We start from the raw sequence: 13,838 nt of genomic DNA, 5'->3' as shown, positions 1-13,838 counted from the left end.
CTAATTTTTTTTTTTCCTGAGAATAACCTTTCTGGGATCCTTCTTATTTATATTTTAGCGAATGTCCTTGTACCTTGTTATTCTCCAGTTTAACGTCAACAGGTCACTTACCAGAACATGTGAGAACAGTTTTTAAGAGCTCCTGGTAGCTAACAAAAACCTATGTGTTTATGGATGCTCTTTATGCGTTAGGATTTTCCCAACCAGTAGTGCCTAACAGGATTTGTTCCCTGCGACACTTGGAACATCTTACCGTTTTCTTCACCAGGCTTCAAGATTCTGAGCAGGAGGAAACCCGGAAAGGAATGCTTTCCTGATGTGGACATTCTGACATCAGCAAAGGAACTGGGCACACATTCAACAGCCAAGAAACAAGACGGGAAGCCAGTTTGCACAAAATTGCCTCTTTTATTTGCGTGTCATTGAAACCACTGAGGACTGACATCCTAGGGGAAACAGCCACCCTACTGAGTCTGTGATACTTTTCTGAGACGTGATATGTGTCTCAGCCATCTGGAACAATCTAGGCTGTTTCTCCACATCATCTTCCTCACCAAGCTCTGGGGCAGGACCCTTGGCTCCCGGGTCCCACTGGTGACTATATCATCTGGGATGCAATGAACGGGAAACCCAGGAAGCGACTTGAGCAGAACAGTCGACTTGCAGCCAAGTCTGCAGACTCAAGCTCCAGTGGTGCCCGAGCAATTTCATCCAGAACCTGGGCTCTCTTTTTTCCCACCCCGCCTCCCTCAGCAGCTTGTTTCATCACTTCACAACTGCGAGGCTGCCTCAGTGCAGGGAATCTCACTTTCAGCCCTGCTTCCTGGGGAGGAAAGGCAGGGGGAAGGCCCAGAGCCCTGCCCCACGCACGCCCAGCTTCATCGGTAAGAGATTATTCCCAGCCACCCTGCCCGAGCGAGAGCTTTCTCTTTCTCTCTCTGGGACCAGAACTGGGTCACAGGGCCTCCCTGGCTGTCAGAAACTCAAGGCAAGTATGACTGAGATTTTCCGGCGGACTGGAGGGAGGCACTCGTGACTTATCTCCTGGGCTGCCCGTACTGCTTCCCTGAAACTCAGAGTCTGCTGATTAAAGAGGTGGAAGGCCACAGCAGGGAACGGAGTTAACTCTAGTGCATTCCCCTGCTGCTGTTTCCTTTTCCTGCATTCCTGAACTTCTCTTTTCCACTTCTGATATCCCCAAGCTCCTGGATAGAATCAGCCCTGGGGTGGAGAGCTGGAAAAGGTCACAGCTGAGGGGTAATGTCTGACTGGAGTGACCTTGCACCAGGATCCCTACTGGTCACCTTGGAGGAATTAAATGAAACGAGGAGCCAATCTAGGTTATTCGAACTTGGAGGAGGTGGATTTGTATAGACTTCCCAGGTGGCTCAGCAGTAAAGAACCCGCCTGCCAATGCAGGAGACATGGGTTATCCCTAGGAAGGGAAGATGCCCTAGAGAAGGAAATGGCAACCTACTCCAGAATCCTCGCCTGGGAAATCTCATGGACACAGGAGCCTGCATGGGGTCACAAGTCCGACACAACTTAGCGACTAAGTGGCAACAACCGGTACACCAGAAACAGCTGTTCACCTCAGAACTCACAGAGCTTCTCTGTCCTGGCTCCAAACTTACCCTGATCCTGGGCCTGTGGTGCTATCATCGGGAGTCTGCAAACCAAAGTAACAGGCTCGCCATGCCCACTGCTCTGCTCTGCCAAGAAGGGAGTGATGCCTGAGGATGGAGGGGAGGGGCTCCCGGGCTCCTTCCTTCCTCCCACATGTGGCTTCAGGGAGCCTCCCTCTGCTGCTCCTTCACCCCATTAGCCGTGGCAGAAGCCACATGCAGCTTTCCTAACACCTGAAGTTCCCGCATTGAGACCAGAGCACTGGTAGAGCAGCAGTTCCTCTTGGTTTCTATACTGTGATAATCCGGAACTCGTTCCCGTCCCCCAGGCACAGAGGCTGGAGCGCTTCCGGAAGCTACTACCTGGGTGACACTTAAGAGTTCTTTTTTCGCCCTTTCTATGACCTGGGTAACAATTCTGTATGTGTTCAACTCTACGTTAAATTATACTGGTACGATTTCCATCTCTGACCTGACTTGACTTAGGGCATTGCCGTGAAGCCACGGGCAAAGAAAAGGTCCTGAAATATCCTCAGTTCCCAACACTAGAGCTGCCCACTGTGGCAACAGTCAACTTTACTAAGCCTCCAGAGAGGGCAGGTGAAGCCACTGCTTATCATCACATTGAGGCCCTGAACACACACACAAACCCACACACCCACACCCACACCCCCACCCCGCCCAGGAGCCCTGAGGCCGTGAGCAGAGCCTCCCCCGGCCTCCTACAGGGAGCCCAGCTCCCGAAGGACCTGAGCATCCACCTTTTCCAGGGGCCCCTTTCTAAGCAGGAGGCCTCCCTCAAACAAGAAGCAAACAAGGCCTGTCTTGTCACCACCTATTCTATTGGTGAGTTAATATGTCTTCATTTCTCCATTTAGGAGTGGAATGGCTGAGTCATGTGACAGTCCCTTAACTTTCTGAAAACCTGCCAGACTGTTTTCAAAGACAGCTCCACCATTCTCCATTCCCATCCGTGGCATACTGGGCTTCCAGTTTCCCCACGCTCTCACTTCGGTGTTATCTCTTATCTGTACTTTTGACTGGAGCCACCTCAGGGAGCATGAAGTGATATCTAAAGGAGATTTTACATCATATTTCTCTTACTGCTAATGATGTACACCATCTTCTCGTGTACTTACTGGCCACTTGTGTATTTTCTTTGGAAAAACTCTATTCATATCCTTAGGCTTTGATATCTCTTGCTTCTAGAAAGATAGCTCTGTGTCAACTGAGTGTATCCTGCATTTTAGGTTAGGATTTTGTCTACAGAAAGCTAGGTCTTTATCTATTGTAGTAAGCTCATCAAGGCTTTGAAAGAGTTCCGGCCACCTACAACCTTATCAATGAAGACAGAGAAACTACCCTCCTAGAACCAAGTTACCTATTTCTCGCTCCTCTTTCAGAAACTGAATCTCTTTCCTTCGGTGCACTGTTACTTGCAGAAATCCAACTCCAAAACCAGACGAAGCGAGAGCTGCTGACCACTGCCTTCCTAACCAGGGCACAGATGCTAACTTAGTTCTTAGCCGTGGCAGGCTTCCGGCTGGCTACCTACCACAGAGACAACATTTAATTCTCTCAACCATCCTAAATAATATATACTATTAGGATCTGCGTCGTGCAGCGACAAAGCCGAGGTTCAGGGAACTTGGGACATTTGTTTAACAGTCAGAAGGCCAGAAGGTGCAGCCAGGGATATAGAGGTCACTCCAGAGCCCGAAATCTTAAACTCTGCACGCACCTTCCTTATCCCGAGACGCTGAGACGATTCCTCGGGGTGGCTCGGGGCCCATGAGCCCGAGTTCATCGTTTCCCGTTTTAACGGCGACTATGGTAACGCTGTAACTGACGGCGCGGGAAGGTGGAGGCACCGTCCCCAGAACCATTTCCTGCTGGCAGTCCAGAAGGACCAGGAGGTAACTGCAAGCGGCCCGCGAGCAGCCCCCGGCCGGCCCAGCCCAGCACTAGGCCTCTCGGGTCCCGCCAGGGATGCCGGCCTCGGGGCAGGAGGCGGGGGCTCGCCGTCGCGCGCAGCCTTTCCTCGGAAGCTTCTGTCACCCCCGGGTACCTCGCGCCCCCACGAAAGCACCTCAGATCCCGGCCCCTCTGCCCAGGGCGCTCCCCTCTGCTCTGCAGTCTCCCCAACCCCAGCCGCAGCTCTCCGCTTCCGCCTCGTGCCCGCCGGAAGTGACGAACCGGACGCGTCACTCTTCCCACAGTGGGGCGGGGAAGGAAGATGGCGGCGCCCAGCAGCCGGTGAGGAGAGAGGACACGGGGCTCCCAGGGGGCGGCTGGATTCTTGCGTGATGGCCGCATCCCCGCATACTCTCTCCTCACGCCTCCTGACAGGTACTGCACCCCACCTCGGGCACGGATTTGGGGGAATTCTCTTCTCGTTGCCACGTGCTACACCGTGGTCCGCCTGTCTGCAACCTTGGGAGCCCTTGGTGAGGTCGGCTGGGGCATCGGTGAGGGAAGTGACCTTCGGGGCGGCCTGAAGTGAAGGGGCCTCGGAGCTAGGGCCTAGTCTTGCATGGGGGTTCCGGTGGTCCGCACACCGCGTCCATCTCCTAGCCCCCGGAGGTGGGTAGGGGACGCGATGTCTGGTGCTTCTTTCAGTTTTCAGAGGCTGGAGGCTCAGGACAGAGGAACCTGGGGGCTCCCCGAGCCTCTCGGCTTCTCAAGGCCTTAGGTTCTAGCGATGTGTAAGTTACTTGTACGTTGCACTTGTGAGGACCTGGCAAGTGCTTTGCTTCCCCGCCCCCACACCCCCCCCCCCCAACCCGGAAGCCTTGTTCCAATATAAAGGGTCATGATGACAATAATAAAAACGGTGATCACCTCGGACTGCGGGCCATAACCATCCCCCGCCCCCCAGGCTTTTGTCTTTCTACCATTAGTGTGGTCCCTGATATAATCCCACCAGGCCAAGAACCTGTCACAATTACATGTTTAATGTAGATGTGATTTCTTGCCTTTTGCCTGGGTCTCAGCTCAAATGTTTCCTGTTAAGAGAGTCCTGAGCACACTATCTAGGTAGAACCCCGCCCCTCTCTTATCACATCACCCCGTTTCCTTCATCATGGTTAGAACAGCCTTTGATTGCTTACATATAACCGATTTACTATGTGTTTCTCCCAACTGCAAGATTGAATCTTGTAAAGGCTGGGATGGCTTCTCTCTGGTTCATCTCTGTGTCCCCAGTGTCTGAAACAATACCCTGTGTGCATTGTTGGTGCTGAGTAATTATTTATGAATGAATGAATTTGTCCTGATGGAGACATTAAAGTGGAGGTTGGGCATTCTTTTGTCCCCAGTAGTTTAGGGTGATAACTGATGTGTGAGAAATGTGTCACTGGTTGTCCATATTCGAGATGGACTCCCTTTGGAAATTCCAGAAACTTTTTTTATTGGCTGAGCCACAGGACTTATGGGGTCTTAGTTGCCCAACCAGGGATCAAACTGAGGCCCATGGCAGTAAAAGAATGGAGTCCTAAACACTGGACCTTCAGGGATTCCCATCTGGCAATGTTGATCACAATTACTCTGAAATTCCTTTCTCTTCTTTTCTCCTAATATTGTTATTCTGTGTGTCTCTTTTGACTGTGTGATCTCAGGGCATAGCAACTGTATTATCTGGAATTGAGTTTACTCGTCTATAAACTGGGGCTGTTCAGCTAGATGCTCTCAAAGGTCTCTTCTGGTTCAAAGGTCGCGAGGAGGGTGAGAAGTGGGAGTGTGTATAGATGATGAAAACAAGATTGGCCAAGATTTGAGCATTGTTGAACCTGGGGGATCAGTAATGGGGGCTCATTGAATTCTTCTGCTGTTGCATATGATTGGAATTTTCTACAATGAAACATTTTATTTGAAAGGTCTGTGGTTCTTTTTGAATTTGTTACCTTCTCCCATCCCTCACTGTGAATGTACGATTCTGACCCTAGACGTCAGTCTCAGACCTTCTCCCATCCCTGACTGTGAGTGTTCGATACTGACCTTAGATAGTCATTCTCAGAGAGCTCATCCATTCTTAGTGCTGGAATTATCTCGTCTGTAGGGAGGTTTTTTCCCAGCATGCATTGCTCAAGATGGGTGCTTTTCTGCTTTCATTTCTGTATTTTCAGCTTCCTATAGGATAGATCTACCGCACTACTCACAATTCCCCAGTTCAGGAAGTGGGCTGCTTATGGTTCAAATGGCTTGTTGCTCGATCTGTCTTTTTGATGCTGGTGTGGGAGGAATTAATAGACAGCTTGGCTTCCTTGAAGCTATGAACCAAAAGATCACCAAAAGATCTGCTATTAAGTGGTCTGTGCAGCCTGCTATGATACACTTGGAAGATTACTCTAAGTGCTTGGTATGGAAGCTGCACGGTGGGAAGCGGGCAGAAAGGTACACTGGGACTGTATCAGGTGTCTACATGCCCTCCTGGGTTTGGTCATGCCCGACTGTTCTTCCAAAGCTTAGCAGTGTTTTATAGCCATTGAAAACTTTCAGAACCTTTCTGTCTCATATCCGCGCACTTCATTTTTAAAGCCCTACAATCTTGGCTCAGTGTTGATGGTGGATAGTGGATGTGATCGTTTGTGTCCAGATTTTTAATGCATTTGTTATAAGCCATGTATCTTCAAACCTATATTTCTTGACACGTGGCCAAAATGTCTTTAAATTTCTGGACACTGATTGTTTTGACTAAATGAAGTGTTTTCATCATATAAAAATGCTGTTTCCAAGCTGATTTTGTTTCCATAAAGTCTAATTTTTAATCCACACAATCTCTAGAGAGATTTTCCAAGATGGTTCTTTTCCTCCCAGGAACATACATTTCTCATTGGACCAGTGGAACTCGCAACTGGTTTTGAAATTAAGGCATAGAATGATAAAACTTGGTGTATTCTTGTCATAATCTTTTAATATTGAAATCCTATTATCCCAAAGAACAATGTCAAGGCAAGAAAGGAAAAATATATACCATCAAAAAAAAGATAGACTATCAGAGGACTAAATTCAAAGGAAATTTCAATCAGTGGACTGATTTCAACACTACTGTTCTTTCCTATACATGTATACAGACACCATGTATTCACGGATGTGGAAAATAAGCATGTCGTATTTACCTGAGTGCTGAGGATATGATTTCAGTGAAGAGGGGACTTATCTCCAGTCTAAGATAATTGCCGTGGTTACCATAGGGTTGTGATAGATCTCCTAACCCCCTGTCCAGGTGAGCGATGTGGGCGACCCAGTCATCAGCCCTCATCTCATTCTTATATGGAAGATAGTCTGCTTGCTGTTGTAGCAGAGGTCAGGACAGAGTCCCCGCTTTCAATGAACTAAAAAAAAAAAAAAAATGATGTAGAAACAGTCTGCATTAAGAAGTGCTACAAAAAAAGAGTATAAAATGATAGAGTGCTTGAAAGAAACTTTGACATTTGACAGGCAGAGTGGAAACAGGACGGTGCAAGCAAGGAGATGCATAGACAAAGATGAACAAACTGAAATCGTGGGGGCAGGGCAGTGAGTCACATGTACGTGTTTGGGCAAATGATGTGTATTCTGGGCTTCAGAAAGAAACCCTCTGGTCCTGTGGGACTGGGATTGGAGAGGAAAGAAGTTAACCAAAGTCAGGATGAGTGGTTTGTATCCCAGAACTCTACAGTATCCAAGTGTGAGATGATAAGGGTCTGTATCTCTCAGCGGCAGGGAAAGAAGTGGACAGATTTGACCAGTATTTCCGAGTTGACTGGAGCTGATGGTTATTAGGTGATGAAGGAAGAGTTCAAGGTGGTCTTGGAATCTCAAGTAGGCGATGGTTTTATCTGCAGTAGAGGACAGAGTAGAGATAAGGGTGAGACTAAAGTGTTCTGAGAGACATATTACAAGCCATCCACGTGGAGATCCTCAGCAGATGGAAACAGGCATAGCAACTCTAGAAATGGCTTGAAGATTAAAAATTACCCTAGGGTTTCAGGACTGGAGAAGTGATGGGTGGCTGAGAACCAGGACTCCTTAGGGTCACGGAAGTCACAGGAGAAAAGACTTAAAAGAAGGGATGGTTGGCGGAGGGGGGGGGGGGTGGCTGTCTATGCTGTGTTCCTGTTGGAGGCTTTCCCAGGATGGGGCTTTACACAGAAGCATTGGGTTTGTTGATATTTGAGAGAAGGTTTAGAGATGAATGACTAAAAGCCACATTTGGATACACCGAAAATAGCTTTTTCCTAACCAGCTTTGATAGAGTCATACTTTAGTGAGAGCAGTTCCCTCTGTCTTTTAGTTGACTTACCCAATATGGCCAAAATATTAATCTGAAATTTATCTTCCGGTTTACTTTTATTACCTGGAGGAGGAAATGGCAACCTGCTCCAGTATTCTTGCCTGGAGAATCCCATGGACGGAGAAGCCTGGTGGGTTACAGTCCATGGGGTCGCAAAGAGTCGGACATGGCTGAGCGACTTCACTCACTTTACTCACTCACTTTACTTATTGAGAAAAATTGGGCTTCTCATTTTATCCTCTTTAGAAAGTGACCAAGCTGATTGTTTTACATTTTATTCTCTAAGAGACTGATGGTTTGGTCATTTCAAAGTTTGATGTAATAAAAGCATAATTATCCTGAGGGCTTCCCTGCTGGCTCAGACAGTGAAGAATCTGCCTGCAATGCAGGAGAGCTAGGTTTAATCCCTGGGTCAGAAAGATTCCCTAGAGAAGAGAATGGCTACCCACTCCAGTATTCTTGCCTGGAGAATCCCTTGGACAGAGGAGCTTGGCAAGCTACAGTTCATGGGGTCACAAAGAGTTGGACATGACTGAGTGACTAACATTTTCACTTCTAATGATCCTGAGATGAACAAGTTCCCTAACCCTGCTGGAGAATTATACTCGGACAGTGAGCAGGGCCAACTGATAACCGTTCATTCATGAGTCTGGATCAGATCATTTCCGAGTTCTGATCCATCGCACATGCACTGCCCACCATGTTGCTGGCTCTGCTTCTGGGTAGGTCCACACATCGCTTGGTAAGACGTAATGGCTGTTTTAATTTTTTTCCTCTTTCTTTGATAGGCTGGGGAGGAGGATGCATCTGGTATCTAGAAAGAAGAGCTGCGCGGGAGTCCCCTCGGAGGTTCCTGCATCTTCTCAGGAATGTCAATCAGCAGTGGGTCACATTTCAACACTTTAACTTCCTCCGGCGTATGGTAGGTTTGGAAGACCATGTTCACTGGGCTCTCTGCCTTCACTTTCCCTGTACGAGGGGATTTCAGAAATTCCTGTTGTCAGAAGAGCTGCAACAAGTACTCTATGAAAAAGACTTTTATTTCCTGCCCTCTTAAGTTTTTCCACAACGTTAATCCCTTGTTTTGATTATGCTTAACTGAAACCAGAATAACTCTGGTGTCTTGAGTTTTAAAGTATGATCTCGACCTTATTGATTAAGTCTGGAGAAGATAGAAAGCTGCTGGCATGTTTTGAGTAGGCCACAGTTAGGAAAAGCTGAACTGTTATAATTCATCTTTTTATATTCTTTAAAGTTCTGTGAATATATCAGTAATACAGAAATAATTGCTTCAAGAGTAGGACCTCCCTGTTATCTTACATCAGCAGTGAGAGTCAAACATGCACTTCTGAACAGATTCAAACAAATTGAGTTCTTGTGATTTTCTGGGCATTTTACAGTGGGCATTCATAATGTAGCTCAATCTGTTTGTAGACCTTGGACCAGGTTGACTCCATGTTGTCGTCAGCATGGTAACTTACATTTGCTGCTTTCTCAGATCATAAAGTATTGCAGAATGAAAAAACCACAGCTAAAAACTCATAATTTCAGTGCATGAAAGAATAGCAAATTCATAATCTGAAACCCTATTTGACATTTCTTTTATCTTTTTTTTTAACCTTACAATGTCCATTTTAGCTTTTAAAATCTTTTAACTTAATAAAACTCATTTTGATGAGAGATTTTAGTTTCCAATAATAATCAGACTTGTAAAGTTGGGGATGGAGGATAATGGATATTTAGAAGACAAACTCAAATACATAGGATGCTTTTTTTTTTATGTAAACAGAACTCTGAATTCATTCCTGAGTTTGTAACTCCTTCCTCAGACAAGTGTATGTAATTTCAAGCCTTCGCAATGTAATTGGAAAAAGTCACTTAGCTAGTTATCAGGAAAGGGCTTTAGTCCTAGGAGCATCTGTAACTAACTAGTTTTCTATTCTTGGCTCTGTCAGATTGTTTCCAAGCCTTGGTTTCCTCATTTGAAAATTAAAGCACAAGATACTAGTAACGATCTGTCTTCTTTCACAATTTTTGAGAAGACTGAATGAGATATTTCTCCTATAAACTCTAATGGTATATGTTGTTTAAAACTGTAAAGTGCCTCATGGATGTTAGCCACAGTTACTCCTTTTTGCTAGTAAATAACAGAGGTTTTCTGAGTCTTCAGCCCAATTCTGTCCACACTCCCACTGCCCTGATGGTCCTGAGCCCTGAGTTGTGGCCCCCTTGGAGCCTCTCTCTGCACTGCTCGCTGGGCAACAAGGAAAGTCAGCAGGTTGACTTGGGCTTTTGAGTCTAGAAAACATTTGCACTGTATTTGGAATTTTAAACCTGCAACTTCTGAGTCTATGTTGGGGCAAATCCTGGGGGAGATGAATAAGAAATCAATTTATCTTTCTTTCAGGGAACTTAAACCCCTAGGATTTTTTCTAAGTCATGGAATCTGAAAACCAGTTAATTGTCCTCTCCATATCTTAGTAGAGTGACCCCCACGTAACATACTCTAATAGGAGTTATTTCAGCAAGTATTTATAAAGGTGCAGGAAAATCTTTCTAAGTACTGTAGAAGTCGGACTGATGTAAAGTGTTACTGAACAGCCACTTAAGAGCATTTTGGGTTGCAGTTTCATAAGTTATGTGTACTTTTTTTTTTTTAATTCAGTATGTCACACAACTAAACAGAAGCCTCAAGCAGCAAATAAAACCGAAGCCAGAACCAGCAGAATCTCCTTTCCTTGAAAAAACTTCCTTGGATGAGGCCAAAGCCGAAATATGCGAGATGAGACCTCTTGTACCCCCCAGCCTGCCTCTGTCCAGAAAGCCAAGTGAAAAAGCATTGATAGGACTAGAACCCGCCTCAGTAACTGAGGGCTCTGTAGCTCTGGGGAGAGAGACGAAAGAGGAGAAGCAGTGGAAAGAGATGAAACTGCGTGCGGATGATCTGCCAGGAATCCTGGCCCGGCTGTCCAAAATCAAACTCACAGGTACTTGGGGATTTCTTTTGGTCTCATCAGTCTTACTTGAAATTCTTCTTTTAGTTAAACAAACTACTAATTTTATTACTGCCCCCAAAGGAATATTTTAAACTGCGGGTCCTCTTTTAGTATTTTTTCCTCTCTTCAACTTAATTGGGATTTGAAATCAAATTTTTGGAATTTTGTTTATGCAGAATTGTAAATAGTATTACCCTGAATATATTGTGGGCTTCCTTGGTGGCTCAGTGGTAGAGAATATGCCTGCCAGTGCAGGAAACCTGGGTTCAATCCCTGGATGCAGTGGATCCCCTGGAGAAGGGAATGGCAACCCGCCCCCAGCATTCTTGCCTGGAGAATTCCTGTGGACAGAGGAGCCTGGTGGGCTACAGTTCATGGGGTCGCAAAAAAGTCAGACACAACTGAGAGACTAAACAACAACAAAACATTGTCCTAAAAAGAGTCTCTCTTTTACTTGCAGTTAAACGGAATGTCTGTCCTGTTTGTTTCCTTGTGTTTTGTGTGTTTACACCTGCTGTCCTGTAAAGACGCAGTAAGAGAATGCATCCCAATTCAGTTCTGAAACCAAGAAGGGCTGCGTTGCTGGGCTTGATGGGCCGTGAACCCACAGGCGCTGGGACCCCCAGCTCACTGCTGTGGTTGCTTCTCATAGGGCCTCTGGGATTGTCCCACGTACCCAGGGATGTAGATTGCTTCTCTGCAAAGAGGTTTGGTACCGGATGTTTTTGCCGAAACTTAGCAGACTGCACCAAATTTTACTGTATCTGCTTGGGTATTAACCCATGAGTCACATCGTTTGGTTGTTACAGCCACCCTGGGAGTCTGGCCGAGCTTTATTGTCACCTCATCTCATAGCTCAGCCTCAGAATGGCTTATTCTGTGCTAATCCTGTTAGAAGGATGCTCTGGCCCACCCTGCAGACTGAACGCCTGGTCTGTCCTTTCCTTCTTGGGTAAGAATGGCGGTGGTTCAATCGCTCAGTCGTCTCTGACTCTGCGACCCCATGGACTACAGCCCACCAGGCTCCTCTGTCCATGGGAGTTCCCAGGCAGGAATACTGGAGTGGGTTGCCATTTCCCTTCTCCAGGGATCTTCCTGATCCAGGGATCAAACCTGCGTCTCCTGCATTGCACGTGATTCTTTATTGCCAGAGCCACCAGAGAAGCCCTTGGATGAGAAGAAGGTGAAGATTACAGGTGGGGAATGGGTGGCTAATACAGTAAAACTACGTTATTCTTCGAGGACAGAAAGTGGTCAGTAATGTTACTCAGGCAGAATTGGGAAAGGAACAGATGAGACAGAACATTTTCGGAGTAGAGAAAAATCAGGGAGAAAGTAGTGCTTGTTTGTTTTTCAAGAGAGTTGAGCCTGAAATTCAGGGTAGAAGGAGGTAAAGAGATGACCTCTTCCTCAGCCACCAAGCTCACTGTGAGTCTTTTTGGGGGGATGACAGATAGACACAGGAATTTGACAAAGGAGCAGAGGAATCACAGTGAGACCTGCACAGTGTAACTAACAGTGAGCCTGATCGCAGGTGCGGTCTCTGTCTCACGATGGCTGAGCCGGCATCACATTCCCGCAGAAGTTACCTTGTGTCACTTACACAAGCAGTGTGCGAGCCATGTGTTGACATGTTAAGAATGACCCCAGATAGGATCGTAAGGATGTCACCCCCAAGATGAGACTGCTCTGTCTGCAGGTGTTGGAAGCGAGTTCCCCCAGCAGCAGGACCATCTTTCTCTATGTGCACTGTAGTATCTCCCTCCCGCCCGGCACATTACTTCTCTTATCACCCCACTTCTGTCAGTAATACCAGCATTCTTCACTTCCCCCAGACGGGAAACCCTGGAGTCAGGCTTAATTCTTTGCTCTCCATTGAGAGCATCATCTCCAGTCTCACCTCCTCTGTTAGCCCTGCGAGGTTCCGCACCCCCTCTCCGCAGGCTGAGGTCCAGAACCCCTGAGGCATTTGGTTCTAACTACCCTCTCTGTCCCATCTTCCTGCTGTACTGACTTTTCTCATCTACTCATAACCCACTCAAGAGTACCTTCCCTTCACGGTGCCTCCTGCCTGGACTCTGTGCGAGTTTAAAGGAACGTGGTAACCTGGAATGATTAAGCTCCTCCCCAGAAAAAGGCTTCTTCCCTTTCCCCTGTCTCCCATTCCCACCCCTGTCCTAGCAGCTGGGCAGGTCCCTCCTCCCCCCTGTGCTCCGTCCTCCTGCCTCCTTGGGGACCAGTCTGCCCCCATATCCAGTCAGATCCTTTCAAGGGTTTTCCTTAGTCCTGCTCTGGCCTGCTCTTGGCAGTCAATAAAGAACATCAGCATTTCATCCATCATATGCATGAAAATATTTCTGTCACATTTTGCTTTTCCTGTTTATGATGTTTACTTGGTGATGCTTTGTTCTGTTTTATTTTGCCCCACTGGAATTTTTAACTTTCATGTATTAAGCCTTACTAGTTTTTTTAATGCTTAGAAATATTTTCACCACCCTGAGGTTATAGAAGCCTTCACTTGTGTTTTTTTCAGGCACTTCTGCATTTTTACTATATTCTTTTAAGGTTTGGGGACCATATCAAAGGTATTTCACTCTAAGGTGTAGGGGTGATTGAGAAACTGGTGATAGCACTGTTGATCGAGGCTTGCCTCTTTTTGTAAAAAAAGTTTTGTTGGAACATAGCCATAGCTGTTGGCTCTGTGCTCGTGGCACACTACCTCGGCAGACTTGAGTCATTGCCTCAGAAAAGTCATGGCCTGGAAAGTGAGTGTAGTGACCTCTGGGCCAGAGTCCCTGCTCTCAAGTCATTGCTCTTACTAGTTCAGTCACCTTGAGCAAGTTCCATACGTCTGTGCCTCAGTTTACCCATCTATAAAGTGGGATTAGTAATGATAACTTACTTCCTAGGGCTGTACTGAGTGTTAAATGGAATGACATCTGG

The 13,838-nt window shown here is 46.7% G+C and overlaps 1 protein-coding gene across 3 annotated transcripts in view; it reads left to right on the top strand.

The window, feature by feature from the left end:
- The first annotated feature begins 399 nt into the window (after positions 1 to 399).
- LOC122444922 (protoheme IX farnesyltransferase, mitochondrial) overlaps positions 400 to 13,838 on the top strand; it is a 113,044-nt gene continuing 99,605 nt past the window's right edge. For 2 of the 3 annotated variants that reach the window (XM_043473721.1, XM_043473704.1), the window contains exons 1-3: positions 3,783 to 3,974; positions 8,688 to 8,821; positions 10,565 to 10,886. In XM_043473721.1, coding sequence (XP_043329656.1) covers positions 3,932 to 3,974; positions 8,688 to 8,821; positions 10,565 to 10,886 — 499 coding nt within the window. In that variant the 5' untranslated portion in view covers positions 3,783 to 3,931. Of the gene's footprint in view, positions 885 to 3,782; positions 3,975 to 8,687; positions 8,822 to 10,564; positions 10,887 to 13,838 lie in introns of those variants that run through there. The other variant, XM_043473712.1, reaches the window with a different exon arrangement.

This window comes from Cervus canadensis, chromosome 1 (assembly GCF_019320065.1).
Source record: "Cervus canadensis isolate Bull #8, Minnesota chromosome 1, ASM1932006v1, whole genome shotgun sequence".
Lineage (NCBI taxonomy): Eukaryota > Metazoa > Chordata > Mammalia > Artiodactyla > Cervidae > Cervus > Cervus canadensis.
This window is presented reverse-complemented; position numbering and strand designations above follow the sequence as displayed.